Source organism: Choristoneura fumiferana, chromosome 5, assembly GCF_025370935.1.
Source record: "Choristoneura fumiferana chromosome 5, NRCan_CFum_1, whole genome shotgun sequence".
In the NCBI taxonomy this organism is placed as follows: domain Eukaryota; kingdom Metazoa; phylum Arthropoda; class Insecta; order Lepidoptera; family Tortricidae; genus Choristoneura; species Choristoneura fumiferana.
The window spans coordinates 14,497,270-14,513,017 of record NC_133476.1 but is presented as its reverse complement, the minus strand read 5'-3'; the positions used below and the strand labels follow the sequence as shown (position 1 = coordinate 14,513,017).

Below are 15,748 nucleotides of genomic sequence, written 5' to 3'. Positions count from 1 at the left end.
CCCTATGTGAGGCTATACCTATATGCATGGGTGGATAGTCTGGACGATTTCTCAACATATTCTGATTGCGAAAGATAAGGGGAAAGTTGCAATCATTTTTAGCTGCACGTGCATTTCACTCAGTCGTGCCTAGCTGAAGCTGATAATATAGGAGAAACATGAACTATTGCCATAAACCACCATGCTCCAATGGCTCGAGTGAGGTGTTTCGTCGAGAAGTTTTGATTTATATGCCCTCGGCACTTTGGTTGTATCGATCGATGCATGTAAATTGTACAAAAAGGTAAAATAAATATTGAAACAAAAAACGATTTAAATTCTGTTGTTTGTTTCGAAAATAAACGCTAAAAGAAATTTGGACATTTTCTGGTCGAGTATCTAGCATTTGTCAAAGATACTGCAGTCAACATTTTACAAGAAGCAAAAACGCTATATAAGTTTGTAACTTAACCATCCGGTTAGTTTAATACAATTTGTTATTTCGGTACATCTCGCTACAATTCTCATTGTTACTTTTGGCGGAATCGTGAATACGGCGCGCTAACTGCAACACTTAACGGTTCACCTTTGACATACAAAAGTGAGAAGTTCACACCAAATCTCGCAACCGTTAAAACCTTTTGTGAACCGGGGTAAGAACAGGCTTGCGGAGCATTTCTTAAACACGCGCTATCATAATCTTCGGACAATAGACTGTACTTATAGATGTTTCTTGGAACCTATCTGCTTAAGCCAAATCAGTTTGTGGGTCAAAAACGAACGACAAAAGTTTATCAATTGATTCTGTGGCAATAGATGGTTGTAAAAACCAGAACAAGTTATATTGCTTTGCGACAATAACAAAGCCGACCGTTAATATCAAAACAAAAACTTTAACAAAAGCCATCAAATGGACAAGTTAAACGCTGCTTAAATTTAACTTAAATATTGATCAAACGACTACTACATAGTTTGTTACGACTGAAAGTTTAGATTTTTTTTCAAGTCAATCTGCCTTGTAGGTACCTACTTTTTAGATTCAAAGACACAAAAAAGTTTTTATACATATTTTCTTGCACATAGACATGAACATTTAAAGTGCTTTGTTAGGTACTTATCTCGTAATTATCTACTTTATAAGTTACTAAGCACGTGATCCTAATTAAATCGCGGCTCGGTTACTGCGCCGGCGCACATCGCAAAACCACCTACAAGTGCGTCGAACTAATTGCTTACTTCCTCATATCGGTATAAAACTTAACAACTAAAAGCCTTTCTTGATAATGAACCAATAAAAAAAATTGCATAATTATATTTTCGTATGTTTTAAAACTGTTTTCATCCTTTTTGTTTTGACATAAAACCGACCGTGATTGACCCCTATCTCATCATTAGGTATCATTTATTTTGTAATTGAATCATACATAGAACACGGTGGAATTATAATTATTGACTGCTTTTCTCATACTGTTATGTACCTACACTAGAATTCTAGCTCAGAATGAAATTATGGGTTATTGACGTGACTAGCAAAAATGTACCCAAGGTCTAGATTTTTGGCCTATAAACACCAACGTATCTAGTATACTACTGTATTTTTACAAGCTTGACCTGGTTTGTATGCTATCAGTCAGTATCACTGTTTTTATGTCTCTATAAAACTCAAGTTAGGGTCATACGGTTAAACTATAGTTACACTTTTGATCATTACTTTTACCGAAAGTTACAGATGTAAGTGTGTAAAATAAAATAAATATTTTGTGATATATTTTGAGTTTTGGTGAAATTGACTCAAACCATATTTATCAAAGGAAACCATGACGCAAGATGCAATGCATGCAGATACTGCAGTGACGAGCAAAATAAACGGGTTACGCAAAAACTCAGTCCTTATATTCCGGGAACAAGACAAATAAAGCAAATGTATTTAATTATGGAATATGCGTTGGTAATACATAATTAAAACAACAGACTAATATTATCTCAAGCGATAAGTTGGACAGTTCTGATGACAAGATTATAAAACACAGATCCCGTCAACCTAGAGAAGAGCTCTGATGTATGGGCGCTGGGAGGCGCGTGCGCGGTCAACGACACGTCTCGTTCGTTGCGACAAAGCGCGCTGCCACTGCGTAAGCGCAGCGGAGCTGCCTAGGAGTCAAGGCCGCGCCCGCTGTGACCCGACCTATGAAAAAATTGTGAACTACTCCAGTTTTACTCTCAAAAATAAATGATTTGTTTTTGTAGAAAATGTTTTTTACTGCAACTACTTTTTAGGGTTCCGTAGCCAAATGGCAAAAAACGGAACCCTTATGGATTCGTCATGTCTGTCTGTCTGTCTGTCCGTCCGTATGTCACAGCCACTTTTTTCCGAAACTATAAGAACTATACTGTTGAAACTTGGTAGGTAAGTAGATTTATTCTGTGAACCGCATTAAGGTTTTCACACAAAAATAAAAAATAAAAACAATAAATTTTGGGGGTTCCCCATACTTAGAACTGAAACTCAAAAATTTTTTTTTCATCAAACCCATACGTGTTGGGTATATAGGATTGGTCTTCAAAAGTTATATTGAGGACTCGCACTTGGCCGCTTGTTTTACTTTGCAGGTGGTAGGACCTTTACAAGGTCCGCCCGGATTGCTACCACCATCTTGCTCGCTAATCCTGCCGTGAAGCAGCAGTGCTTGCACTGTTGTGTTTCGGCGTGGAGAGTAAGACAGCCGTTGAAATTACTGGCACTTGAGGTATCCCATCTGAAATACCCCGTGTTGCAGATGTTTATGGGTGGTGGTGATCTCTTACCTACCATCAGGAGACCCACATGCACGTTTGCCATCAAGTCGAATAAAGTCGAATAAAAAAAACTACTCATATTTTAAGAACATTTTCATAATGAAATGAAAATACCTAAAAACCCACTTTACGTCTACACGTATACGGAAATTGAACCGTCACCTTTCCCTGCGGAATGAAAGGTGGTATTCCCTTGACTTGTCTAAATTTTTTTTGCCTAATAAAAGGTAGGATCCCTAAAAATATATTTTTACATTATTTTATTTTTCCTCATGTCGGCGTGGTTAATATTTATTATTAAAGGTTGGTTATTTACCTACATAAAAAAAAATCTTTACTACCGCCGCTTTCTTCCGCGGACAGACAGACGAACATGGAGAAATGTAAGGATTCCTTGTAGGACTACGAAACCTTAAAAAGAGATAAAGGCAGCTTCTTTATTTTTTAGATTACCCCCGTTAATTTATGAGTATTATACTTATACCGTCTAATTCAATATTTATGCTAAATAGGTATGTACTCGGCCTAAAATTATTTCACATCGATGCATTTTTTATATCCAGTCGCTCACCGTACTCCGTACATAATAAAACTCACAGGGTTCGCACGCACGCTCGCTTCCGGTGCATGGTTCCCGCATGCAATCCAAACAGTTCCTACCTCGGCTTGATAAAGCTCATATTTCATTACGCTAATCGACACTCATTCTCATTACGCTTGCAATAGCTGCCGTAGAATGCCTGAACGTGCGCGGAGGGAGGAACGGGTCTTAATTGGCAAACAATGCATTGTTTATACCCCATGCAAGTTATCTCTACCATCTTTCATAATATTGAACACTATGGAATTAATCAGCTCATTGTGTTTCCGTTATACCCAGGCTCTAAAAATTCGCATAAAGTGTAACGGTGGCTCGAATTGCGAACTCCCATGGTTATAATTTGTAGGGTCGCCTTAATTTATACCATAATACTAGTTTCTTGGAATATTTTGCCGTATTTTATTGATTAGACGCATGTTTACTGTTCATAAATGTTTATGTGAATGACCGATGTCTGTGTGGTTAATAATAATGTAGAGTTAATATTGCAAACGCATGCCAAGTTCCAACTTAAGTCACGTGAATATTAATGAAATGCTAACAATTCTTGATTAACATTAGCATTTAACTCACACTGTGTATTTGTTGTGGGCATAAAAATATCTCCAAATTAAAATAACGATCTGTAAAATGTTAGTTTCATCACGTGCTTTCTTTGAAGTGGAAGTTAGAAAATTAAACCATTAAATTGATGTCGATGCCGCGAGCACAAACTAACAAATCATAATGATGTCTCTACGATAGGTAGCAACTCTCTTATCTATGAATATTCAACAGAATCGTAATTTGTCAGATAAGAGATAGGGATCAATATTATGTGTAGATTATTAATTTTACTGCCTTAGAAACAGTTATTGACTGCTTTAGAAGCGATCGGCATAATAGAAGCGAATGATCTCGTTTAATCAAAATAAGTTTGTTGACTGCACGACATCGACATATGGAAATTTCGAGTAGTATGTGAAGAAAAACAAAGCTAACTACTTCATTTCGTGTTGCTGTCGTTTAACGAAGTGTGATAATAATCGCAACAATGTTGGAATATGACATGAACACTGATGTTACATTAGGATAATTAAATACGTACAATTGCGGATTACATAAAAAATAAACAAACATTTTAACTAATTCCAAAAAAGGCCAATAGGAATATAAACATATCATCAGCCTGGACGCCGTTCAATGTTGAATAAAGGCCTCTCCTTAGAACGCCGCAATGACCGACAAGACAACCATCACTCCTGCAATGCTTGCAACTAGTTGCGACGTCGTCGGCCCACCTAGCTAGTGGGAGGTCTGCCACGTACTCTTCACTTATAAACTTACTCCTCGTAATATTCATGCACTTTTAAAGCATCTCAACACTATTTTCCCGTAAAACACCACGCGAAAAAGTGTTATTAGGTACGCCAAGCGATGTTGTGGTACATCTACATATTATAACATTCATTGTTTTGTCGGTGACCAGCTTCAAGTTTTTCTCGGTAAACTTTTTGTTAGTGGCCGATGGCGACTTCTCGGCGACCACAATGTGCAATATTCACTTGCGGTCGAGCTGATCTATTGTTCCCGCAGGAACTCACATATAATTTTTATGTTGTTTTGTCTTACCATCGTCGACGACGATTCCCTTTACACTTGTCTTAATATTTTATTGTTATTTCTTCTATAGTAAATATGTTAATAAATTTAGTTAAAAGTTATGTAAAATCTGGTAAAAATTTGAAGAATGAATATATGAGGCTTTCTAATATCTTCAATCATGAAAAACAATGTTTAATGCTATTTCCTTGTCTGTGGTAATGATAGAGTAAAAGTTTTTCCATTTCGTAGTAAAAGTAAATGACTTCCTTAGGAAACATTATAGTATATTCCGAGTGAGATCATCAATGGACAGGCCATTATGCTTTCTTACCTTCATAATAGCTTTTTATAGAAACTTGTATCCTGGGAATACAGTGACAAAAAGGCTTGCACAATACCTACATGTAATATTTAATCGATCTATAAAATGATGTAAATATTGCATGTAATAATGATCGCACGTGTTCGACCAAAACTGCAAATAGTACATAGAGTTCGTTTAAGGAATCTTTTGGATGAGACTTTCGAGCAAGTAGGTAAGTAAGCTCAGGAATTTGGCACGAAAAGTGTTAGTTTACCGTTTGACTTGTGGTCAAGATTTGTACTAAATAGTGTTTATAAATTCCTGTCATCGCGTCCTCTTTTATTTACCCACCTAGGCGTACATTGATTGCATGATAAGACATCGTCAACCTCTAAGGCCGGTTTATTACACCGGTTCGCTGCATTATTCTCGTCATGTCGCAAGTATGAATAGCGTTCAAAGAACTTTCTCAAGGAAAAGAAACAGTTAATCTTTTGTTGAGTTCAATGTCACTTCATCACCAGTATGGTGCTGGTGCTTCCTAAGGTACTCGCCATCAAAGAGGTCGTATGAAAGTTAAAACAATCGTGTTGGTTACGCTCACATGACCACTATAATAGGAAAAGTCACATTTCATTTTCTTTACAGACAAAGCGATGTCAAAAAAGCTAATTGCGGCATAATGCATCATTATGTCATCATGGAATGCATTTGTAATTATAGAGCTGTGCTATGCAAATTACGATACGTGCTTATGCTCTGATAATGGGGTGTTAACAATTGCATACACGCATACCATAGATGCGTTCATCACGAAGTATTTGCTCATTATTTGTATAATACGTCAGTAGGATTTAACTGCTCGGGCCTAATTAATTTAATGACAGCGTTCTATAGATTCACTTGCATGGCAAACAATGTTGACCAAGAGTTAATACTTATTAGCTAAGAATATTACAAAAAATACCTTTTTATACGTGAAGAGTCTGCGTGGAGAGATAGAGAGGCTATGACACCAGTTGCGGGTCGTATTTGGTTCAGCAGGGGAGCTACTACGAAATTTGAAAATCGAAGTTCATATCATATCGTCCCTATCACTCTCGTATTAAATAATATTATCGTCAGCGGAACGGCAAGATACGAAGTTCTAATTTTGCACTTCGTAGTATAGGGCCAGATCTTGTTGACAATAAATACATACAGTGGGACAATGCTGCTGGCCCGATTAGCACGTTTGGAGCCAAGTACGATGCAAGAGGGGGTATTTTAAGGCTTTGCTTGAAGATACTTCATTATTTTTATTTTTAATCTAATTGTTAGGTTTAGAATGGGGCCCTAGTGAAAAAGGGGTTAATTCTGCAAAAGTTGAACAGCTGATTTCGACTTAAACCCCTATACACATAAAATAGAAAATAGCCGTGCAATTTCTGCAGACTTAACCCCTTTTTCACTAGGGTCCCCATAGACCTGTTACATTCTTAATTATTATTGATGTTTTTCTTCATTATTGTTCTCAAAAAAATGTTGTTTGGAAACAGTACACCGAAATTACAAAATTCAACAACGATGTTTAAATTACACTAATCAGAGAAAGCATTATACTTAATTGAATCTGTTTAGCGGCACGCTGCTAAAGAACCATCAAACAGGATTCTTAGATTTCTAACATAATTATCGCATCAAGTTTCTTTTATCTGATTCAAATCGCTAACTGTAGATAAAACGACCGTCGAACGGCGTTAATATATCAGAATACATTAACACTGCATATCCAATCCCGGAGTGTTAATGTCTTTGGTATCCACAGTTACAGCTAAGCTCGAAATGCAAAGGATACCAGACTATTCCGCTCATGTCCGCATTATCTCAGAGGCTTCCCACAATAAATCATGCGGAATCCGAAATTATACGGTACATTTTCAAACTTGCACGAACCGTTCCCTAGATATCTGAGATAAGAACCTTATTGTGAGTTACCTACTGGTTACCAGTTACCGGGTAATTGATGTGAGCTCTTCGTGAGGTCATTTGCGCGTTGGGCTGGTCTAGCGAGCGAGCCAGGCCGGGGCAAAGGTTTACTTATTGTTTGGGCTACATACGAGAAGTGAACTCAACGTAAGTCACAAGCGTTCTGTAATACCGTAAATAGAACGAAAGGGCGATTATTATTGACTATTATTGATACCGAAGAGCATGTATGAAGGGAATAATGAAAGTGGACGAAGCGAAACAAGTATGTAAGGATCGTAGCAAGTGGAAAGAAGTGGTCTCTGCCTACCCCTACGGGAAAGAGGCGTGATTATATGTATGTGTATGTATTATTGATACAGTTTTTTAGTTATCTGGTAGAAACACAGGAACTTTAACAAATAATCGTAAAAACGACATCAAAATCTACAGCCAATTCGTAAATGAGGCCAATGAAACGCTCGAATAAACGCCCAAAAAGTAAAACGTGAGTATTCGTAACAACGTGGCTGACCAGGACAAGTGTGGACGGTTTGAAAAATGGCAATATAAATACCGAAACTAATTAATCGTGCGGGTGGGTGTCAAAGAAAGTGTTCTCGATATTTAATAAACAAACCTTTGCAATGTTTCGAGCACCCTTTGGGTAACGAACGATTATATTTATTTCAGAATAACAACGTCCTCAGTGAACTCATTTCATTCATAAACTGCCATGTCCCACAAGTATGCATTACCTCGTAGTCATTTGTAGTGTTAGTATGTTTAAATTACAGCATATTCGTGCATTATTTTCTTCTGGAGATTTCTTTCTTTACCTATTTCATCGATTGCCGTCTGTCACTACGACCGCCACATATCCACTATTCAACATCGAATTTTGTCGAATAAAAATTGTTTAATTAACTTTACAAAACGGGCTTATGAATAATGAAATAACTACATGTCGGGCCCTTCTTCCTTTCTGAATAATTTCGTGTTTTCGGAGCTTAAACATGTTGCCGTACGCACATATTTCCCTGAGCCGATGCAATAAAATTTTAATTTCGGTGGTTCTACGACCGAGGGGTGCAGTAAGAATATAATGGAATTTCCCTCTAAACTAACTTAAGTATTTGCCTATTTGGATCCAGGATACAATTTACTTAAATTATTACGCTCTACTCCATCTTTATTTTCAGTTATATGTCAAATGACGAAGGCACCGAATAATTTCACAAGGTCAATTGGATAATTTCGCATTTTTGTGACTGGGACGTAGGCGTTAGGATATCCTTATATAAGTGTAGAGAATGAAAGAATAAATGTGTGATGATGAATGAATGACGAATGAGTACCTATGAGTAAAAAGACAGAGCTATTTTAGCAATTTGCAATGAATACATGCCTCGTAAATAATCCGAGGCAAATAGTTTAGTGATAACTGCTCGCAACGCAAGTGGTCTTCAAAAATGCGTTTTAAAATCTATATGAAATCAACTAACTGACTGCTGGTAAAAACAAAAGTAATTTTAACATGAGTGTGTTATTAAATTCCCGTGTCAGTAAGTCATACCAGACTTTGCACTTGTGAAACAACATAAAAATAACTTGTCAAGGAGAGCAAGTAGGTACTCATGGCTGAGGATTATTGCCCTTTGCAAGAATAAATATTCAGAATGGCAGAGCTTACACCTCTAGAAATGTAAGTACTCACATAATTTTCCGAAGCTATATTCCCGCTGATTAACGACACATAAATTACGCTGTTATTTCATAGTAGACTTCACAAAATGTCATTACTCACTGTAAATTGAAATAAGTTCAGTAAAAGATCTCTCGCACCTTTATGTGTCTAAATACCAAAACAACACATATAATGATGTTAGAAACATTACAGGAGTTCTACTTTCATTTAAGTATTTTATTTTTGTTCAATGCGTAAGTAGGCACTATCTTGTAGGTACTTACCTACACTATTCTTGTCAGTTGTTATTGTGATACAGACCTATAGGTAAGTATCAATATCTACAGAATGCGGTTTTAAATCCAAATTCCAAAATCATATTTAATAATTTATAATCAATGATTATCATTTATGGTAAGTAATATTTTTTATAATTATTGAGTATCCGTGTTGCTAAGCGAAGTCATAAATATAGTTTTATGTAAAAGACAAACTTTTAATATTTAGTTAATTAAATCGACACTTCGCTATACAATATGGCAGGTATATAAGCCGACTTTAATAGGCATTTTTATAAACTTATATTATTTTTACGTCCGGTAAAAACTACAACGAGTAGATATACACTGATCTATCTGCATTTCTATCTATCTACACTGTTTTACTTTTTAATATATCGATCTTTTTTTTTTACTGAAAATTGTATCGGTTTCACTGTTTTATTGTGTTTTTTTTTATGTATGATGACCAGATGGTCTCAAAGGAAGACCAGCGCCGTTCGCAAGACCGGCAGATTGCTGATTTGGGACCATTTCGTGACATGCATAACTTATTTTATTTTTATCCATTGTTCTCATGTTTGTCATGAATAAATATTTTATTTATTTCTTTCTTTCTTTCTATCCTCCCAACGCCCAAGTCAAATTTTTGATATATGAACATTAAACTTTATGTCATTTATGATAGAGTTTGAAGTTCAAATTACAATAAATCCTACAAGGACTCTGGGCGTTAGGAGGCTATAAAAACAGTCGTAATTGCATTTTGATTTATTTTTGAAAGGTTGGTTTACTCAACGCATTTTGACACCTAGCACGTGTAACATAAAAAACGATGCGTATCAATCTCACAGGCCTCCATGAAGATAAGATAACATTTAAATGTAGTTTGACTTAAGTAGATTAGTCGAGGGCGCCACTATTTCCTAACTATTACTTTTACAGGTTTTAACTTAACGTGACGTATTAGTTACTTAGTAATGTTTGTGTGGGTAAGATTTTAGAAGTTGAATTTAACTTTACTTGTATATGGACTTAACTACCTAATTTTAGTACTTAAATAGGTGTTTTTCTTATGATGCGAGCTTGAATGAATTGATTAATTTATTTGTGACATAGCAAAATGATATTAACATTTTGCTTGTTGACCTAGAATTTTATGTACTTATTTAATTTAGACCTATGTTGTTCTTGAAATAAATGAATTATTTATTTAAATTTAACGCACTTCCTTGGCTTGAACTTTTGATACATGTGTAGTTGATACTTAAGTACATTAAAAAAAAAGTACAGTCATCAAAATTTCTGTCAAGAGTGTCCGATTTAGAAGAGTTAAATAATATTATGGCAAGCATATCTGCATTTTATTAATGAATACAATGTGTTTTCTTTTCAGAGAGTCCGCGGTTCTTTGCTAGGCGAGCAATGTCGCTCGGCTGCAGACTGCGCGTCGCGAAATGCGCACTGCGAGAGCGGTCGCTGCGTGTGCGACCCATATTACGCCAAAGTTGATAACTCTACGTGCCTTGAGTGTATGTATTTTCTTTGACGTTTTTATATTACAAGCTTTTGTTTATCTTGCCGTGGTCGTTAGTGCTTATAGCTTAGGGCAAAGCTTGCAAGTTGGATTTCACCAGTTTTTCGTGATAGGATTGACTCAAAATTTGTTACAGATACATGGATGCGACAATGCACGTAAGATCAACTTAAAATACAACCAAAAAAGTACTCTTTTTAAAAATGGTTTTATTTCAAGTTATGGTATTGAAAACTTTTTATGATATCATCCACATACAAAAATCAATCAAAGCTTCCCGAGAGCCAGGGTCAATGTGAAGTACCTACAGAAAAAGAGAGCAATATTCGGACATATTTAATGTCAGACAGTAGGCCAGGCGTTGACAATGTACGATAGCTTGAAAATGAACATAAATACGTCATTATTTTAATAATATTGACATTTATTATTCATCACAAAATCTATCGAATTACTGTAATTCGAATTAATTAATGAATTAATGTTTAAGTCGAGATTAGAACATACGAGAAATATATTGCAGTGCGTCTTTTTTCTCGAAAACATTATCTTCTTTGCTAGCTTCGTCGACATCAGGTTGGTAAATATGGATGGTAAAAGGTCTGCCTCGTCCATATTGACCTTAACTCTCATTGTTGTTCTTGGTGTGGGAATTTCATGCAAAAGAATGAGGCACTTTAGGTATGTACTTAACTATGAGTTACTTTGTTTGATCAAGCTCTAAGTATACTATACGAAATAACTCTGTAGTTCAAACAAAAAGTCACTTCAGCAAATTCAAAGCCCGACTGTTCAACCACTTTTTAACTTATATTTCTCCTACTTTCATATAGTGTCGTTATGATCTATCACTTCTCCCTTTTCATAAAAAAACTCATCTTATGTTGTAGCTATTTTCACTTTTAAGCATTACGGGCGATGAGGCCTTTACCTAATGATCCTGTGCGGTACAGACTGCGGTGTGATAGATTACTTTCACTTAAACGACCAGTTAGCATAACTATCCAGTTTTCTCAGCAATCATCAAAAATAACTTTCCTTTAGGCAAAATCGAATTTCGCTCTTCAATGTCGTTCGGCACTTTAGGTAACGAAAGCAAATTCGAGGCATTAATCAAAAGGTATGCCGCTTCCGACAATGAGCGTGCCATCACTTGATTTCATTGTGTCGGTCTATTCAATAGTCCATTAGATATTTGGATGAATGCCGACACAATAGAGATGAACTTTGCATGGGTATTCGCTTTGCTTTCACTGTGGTTTATTTGGCTATGTTTAGTTAATAATTTTTCGATGTCACTTTTGTTATTATTGAGTCCTTGTTTTGGGTCTAAATTGTTAGTAAGAACGTGGTCATCATTTATAACGAGTTTGATAACTATCTGAAACTTAGCATTAAAATAGATTCATCTATTTACCCAGCTCTAACTACAAGATACGCAGCATTTTTTTTAACCTCATTATAATATCATCATTTTGTTTATTTATTTTTATCTTTATTTATTTATTTCAGTCGTAGGATGTCCAGTGTTGGACATAGACTTCTTCCATCCTTAGCTTATCACCTTATTATTAAAATATCAATAACATTTTTAATTTTTAACAATATGTACCTACCTACATTTGTGCATCAAATTATTACTTCTCCGAAAATATCTTTAGTCTTGGTGTCCCAACGCATTTTCCTATCGATTATAAGCAAAAGAGCCTCGATAAATGAAGTTTTTTCCTAGAAAATTCTGGTTTCTACACATCTTTTTATTTACTCGCTCCATCAGCAGCGCGGCGTGTCTGGCGCATGCGACGCGACATTATCGCTATACTATCGCAAGCCTTTATTTTGATCGTCCCATTATCCCACGCTCGGGTTACTTTCTTTGCACAATTCTTTCCGTAGTGACCAAATCTGGCAATTGATGTGGGATTACAACGGTGCTTTTACCGAATCATGTTCTTGAATATCATCGAATTTGGATCGATAGTAGCACGATAATTATACAGTTGAATAAAAATATCATAGTTAAAACCATTAGGTACTTATAAGAAATAATTAATATAGAAAATTTTGGCTGCGTTTTAAAATATTAAGAACAACTCAAGTCAAAATTAAAGTAGTGACGAAAAACCTACCAAATAAAACCAAATCTAACACACAGAAATCTTCGCTGTCGGATTTCACACCCAAAGTCCACAGTTCAAATCCGTTCAAATCACGCTATGATAGCGGCACTAGGCGAATGCACAAAAACGCATTAAGTAGGTATATCCGCTCTTGACAAGGAATGTGTTAAACCTATGATGTATCGTCATTCGATGCCAAACAGAAACACAAGCTAACTAAGCTCAGAAATTCTTTTCTTATTCTATCAAGACAAGTCGTCAAAAACCTAAAAATTCTTTCATCAAAATGGGATTTTTAGAGTTGCCGACACTAAAAAGAGCGGATTTATGGCAATACAACACTCCTATTAACTAGGCCGACATGTTTTTATCTCCCGGCTATGCTGCTCTAGGTATAATTTGAGTAGATCGGTGACGTACGAGTCCTTAAGCGTAAATTGTGGTCAGGAACCATTAGCGGATAAGGTGTGTAACATACTTCTCAACCTGCGGGTCCAGTCTGGCTGCATTTCAAACGAGGATTGCCGGACCCGCTATGCGCCGGGTCCAACCAACGGCAAAAACAACTGCCTCTTCATAATCTGTAGTAGGTATCTCTAACATATAAATATTATTAAGTAAGTGAGTAATCACAGATTACAAAACATAAAAAACTATGCTGAAACTGTAAATAATTATCTATAATATGTGGCTAATGCAAAGCGTGTTATACGCAGGTAGACCGTATCGAGCCGTGCATTACTTATTATGTTTTACCAATCGATCTCGTGGTTATCTAGATTAAGTCGATATGTCAACAAAGCTTAGTACCCAGAGATGTTAAATAGCAGTTCTGTTACCATTAGATTGATTTATTTAGTGATCGATTAATCTTTGATCACTCATGACTTATCACTGAGAATATGTACACGAGTCGATGATTGAATTATATATTAATTCTAGGCTAATGTTTTAAATAATTGGTAGATCAAAATCGCATAATCAACTAGATATGAATTAGTGATTCCATGTACGAGTGCTCTCTAAAACTGACATATAACAGCTTTACACTCTATCAAATTTGGAATAGGATATCCGCAATAGTTAGATATTTAATAGTTTTTATTCGCACACTTTCTCTAATAACAACTGTACAATTATACCTGTCAGCGAGTATCAAAAGCAGCGAGTGTAATTGATTCGGACCCGCCCATTCAACAATAACAAAGGAGATATCATTGAATATGGGCTAAGTGTCTAGACGTGGAGTGACGGCGACGGTCGAAGTTCCCTGGTCAGTATGCCGCGCGTGAGCAAAGCACCGGCGCAAGCGCAGGAACAGTGTGATACCGTTTGATGCCTTACCATTTCACCATCTGTCGAGACAGATGAATGCCGCAATTATACTGCTCAAATAACAGTACTTTAAATACTCATTCCGAATTAGTCACAAGGAAAATTAGAGACACACATGTGCAGCTCAATTTTTGTAGTTAAATTCAGATTTGAATTAGTAATAACCTGCAGCAAATTCATAAGCAGATTATATCAGAGTGTGATTCTGAGGGCTTAGATTGGTTCCCACGTGGGTCCAGTTAGGATCGGGAACTTTACACACGTCGTTAGACTGCTCTGCAGGTGCAGGAATGTGTATGTTTTCCTTAGCCATAGGTCAGCTACTATAGCACTTAGACCACCTACCATAGCTCTTAGCGAATTAACTTAGTGTTGTTTATCGTTAAATTAAACTTACAATTCGCATTAATTCGTATTTTATAGTGAGAAGTTAATTTCCACCTTAAAGTTTAATGGTGTTGTAGCGTGTTTTTAACTACCCCCTCAAGGAATAAAGTCTAGACTTCAATTTGACGTAAACCCCGCTGTGTTTAGCGATATCCTTTAATTAAACCATGTATCAGCAGCTCAATGAAGCATGACGCCAATAAATTCTTATTCCGGCCCTAAAGCACCGTGTATTATTGGAATATGTCCAGTACGTTTATTTGTGGAACCAATTTAAATAAACTTGTTGACGGTTACAAGAGCCCGCCGGGTTTACGCCGCGCCCGGCGTGTCCGGCCCTCTCGCTGCAAATTGCCCGCGCATTTACTCGGCAGCATGATACACATTCGCACAATTTAATTTGAAAACATAATTGGAATCGAAAACAATGACACGACAATAATTCTCTACGCCAATTTAGAAACTGTCTGACCTGACAAAAATAATTGGCGGGTGGGACAAAGCGTGTGATTTCGATTTCTAAGTCAGATTATTTCCTGTGGCATCTGTAGAGAACAGTCGCCGTCTGGGTCTGGAGACGGACGAGCTTATCTTTGACGTTAAGTCTTGTTTAAAGTTAGTGCTCTACATTTCCGCTTTAAATGTTAACTGTTGCATTTCATCTTACGACTCAATTTATCACTTTATGAGTAGTTAGAAAGATGCAATGCTTTACGCTTAACCGGCACGATCTGAGTAAAGCCTGGCTTACACGAGTGTAATGACTAATGTTTAGTACTTGTCACACTGATACTTACAAACATGCCGTGCTTAGTTTTAGTAAAATTGCAAGCTTAAGCGTACGGAAGCCAAATCTTATTTAGATACTAAGTGAGCGAAGCATTTGCTCCGATTAAAAATTTACTGATAAGTCTGATAACTTTCGTTGATGAAGGATATCGCTTAGAAGCAATAGGGCCGTTTATTGCTTATCTTATTTTTTCCCATACCAATTTTCCGTAGGTATTGCTTACCTATTATGTGGTGTTCTATAAATAGTCATTATTTTGCTTTGTATTGTAACAACAAAAAATCACATTAAATTCTTAGAAAGAAAGAAGAAACAAAAGAAGACATTTATTCTACTATTACAGAAGACACACAAATAAAACATTTACACAACTTAGAGAAATGTAAATGTAATAAAAAGTTGT

The 15,748-nt window shown here is 36.2% G+C and overlaps 1 protein-coding gene across 2 annotated transcripts in view; it reads left to right on the top strand.

Moving 5' to 3' along the window:
* The window catches only part of LOC141428248 (uncharacterized), a 58,282-nt gene that overhangs the window by 20,156 nt on the left and 22,378 nt on the right, over positions 1-15,748 (top strand). For both annotated transcript variants that reach the window (XM_074088126.1, XM_074088125.1), the window contains exon 2: positions 10,573-10,708. In XM_074088126.1, the coding sequence (XP_073944227.1) occupies positions 10,573-10,708 (136 nt within the window). The remainder of the gene's footprint in view (positions 1-10,572; positions 10,709-15,748) is intronic.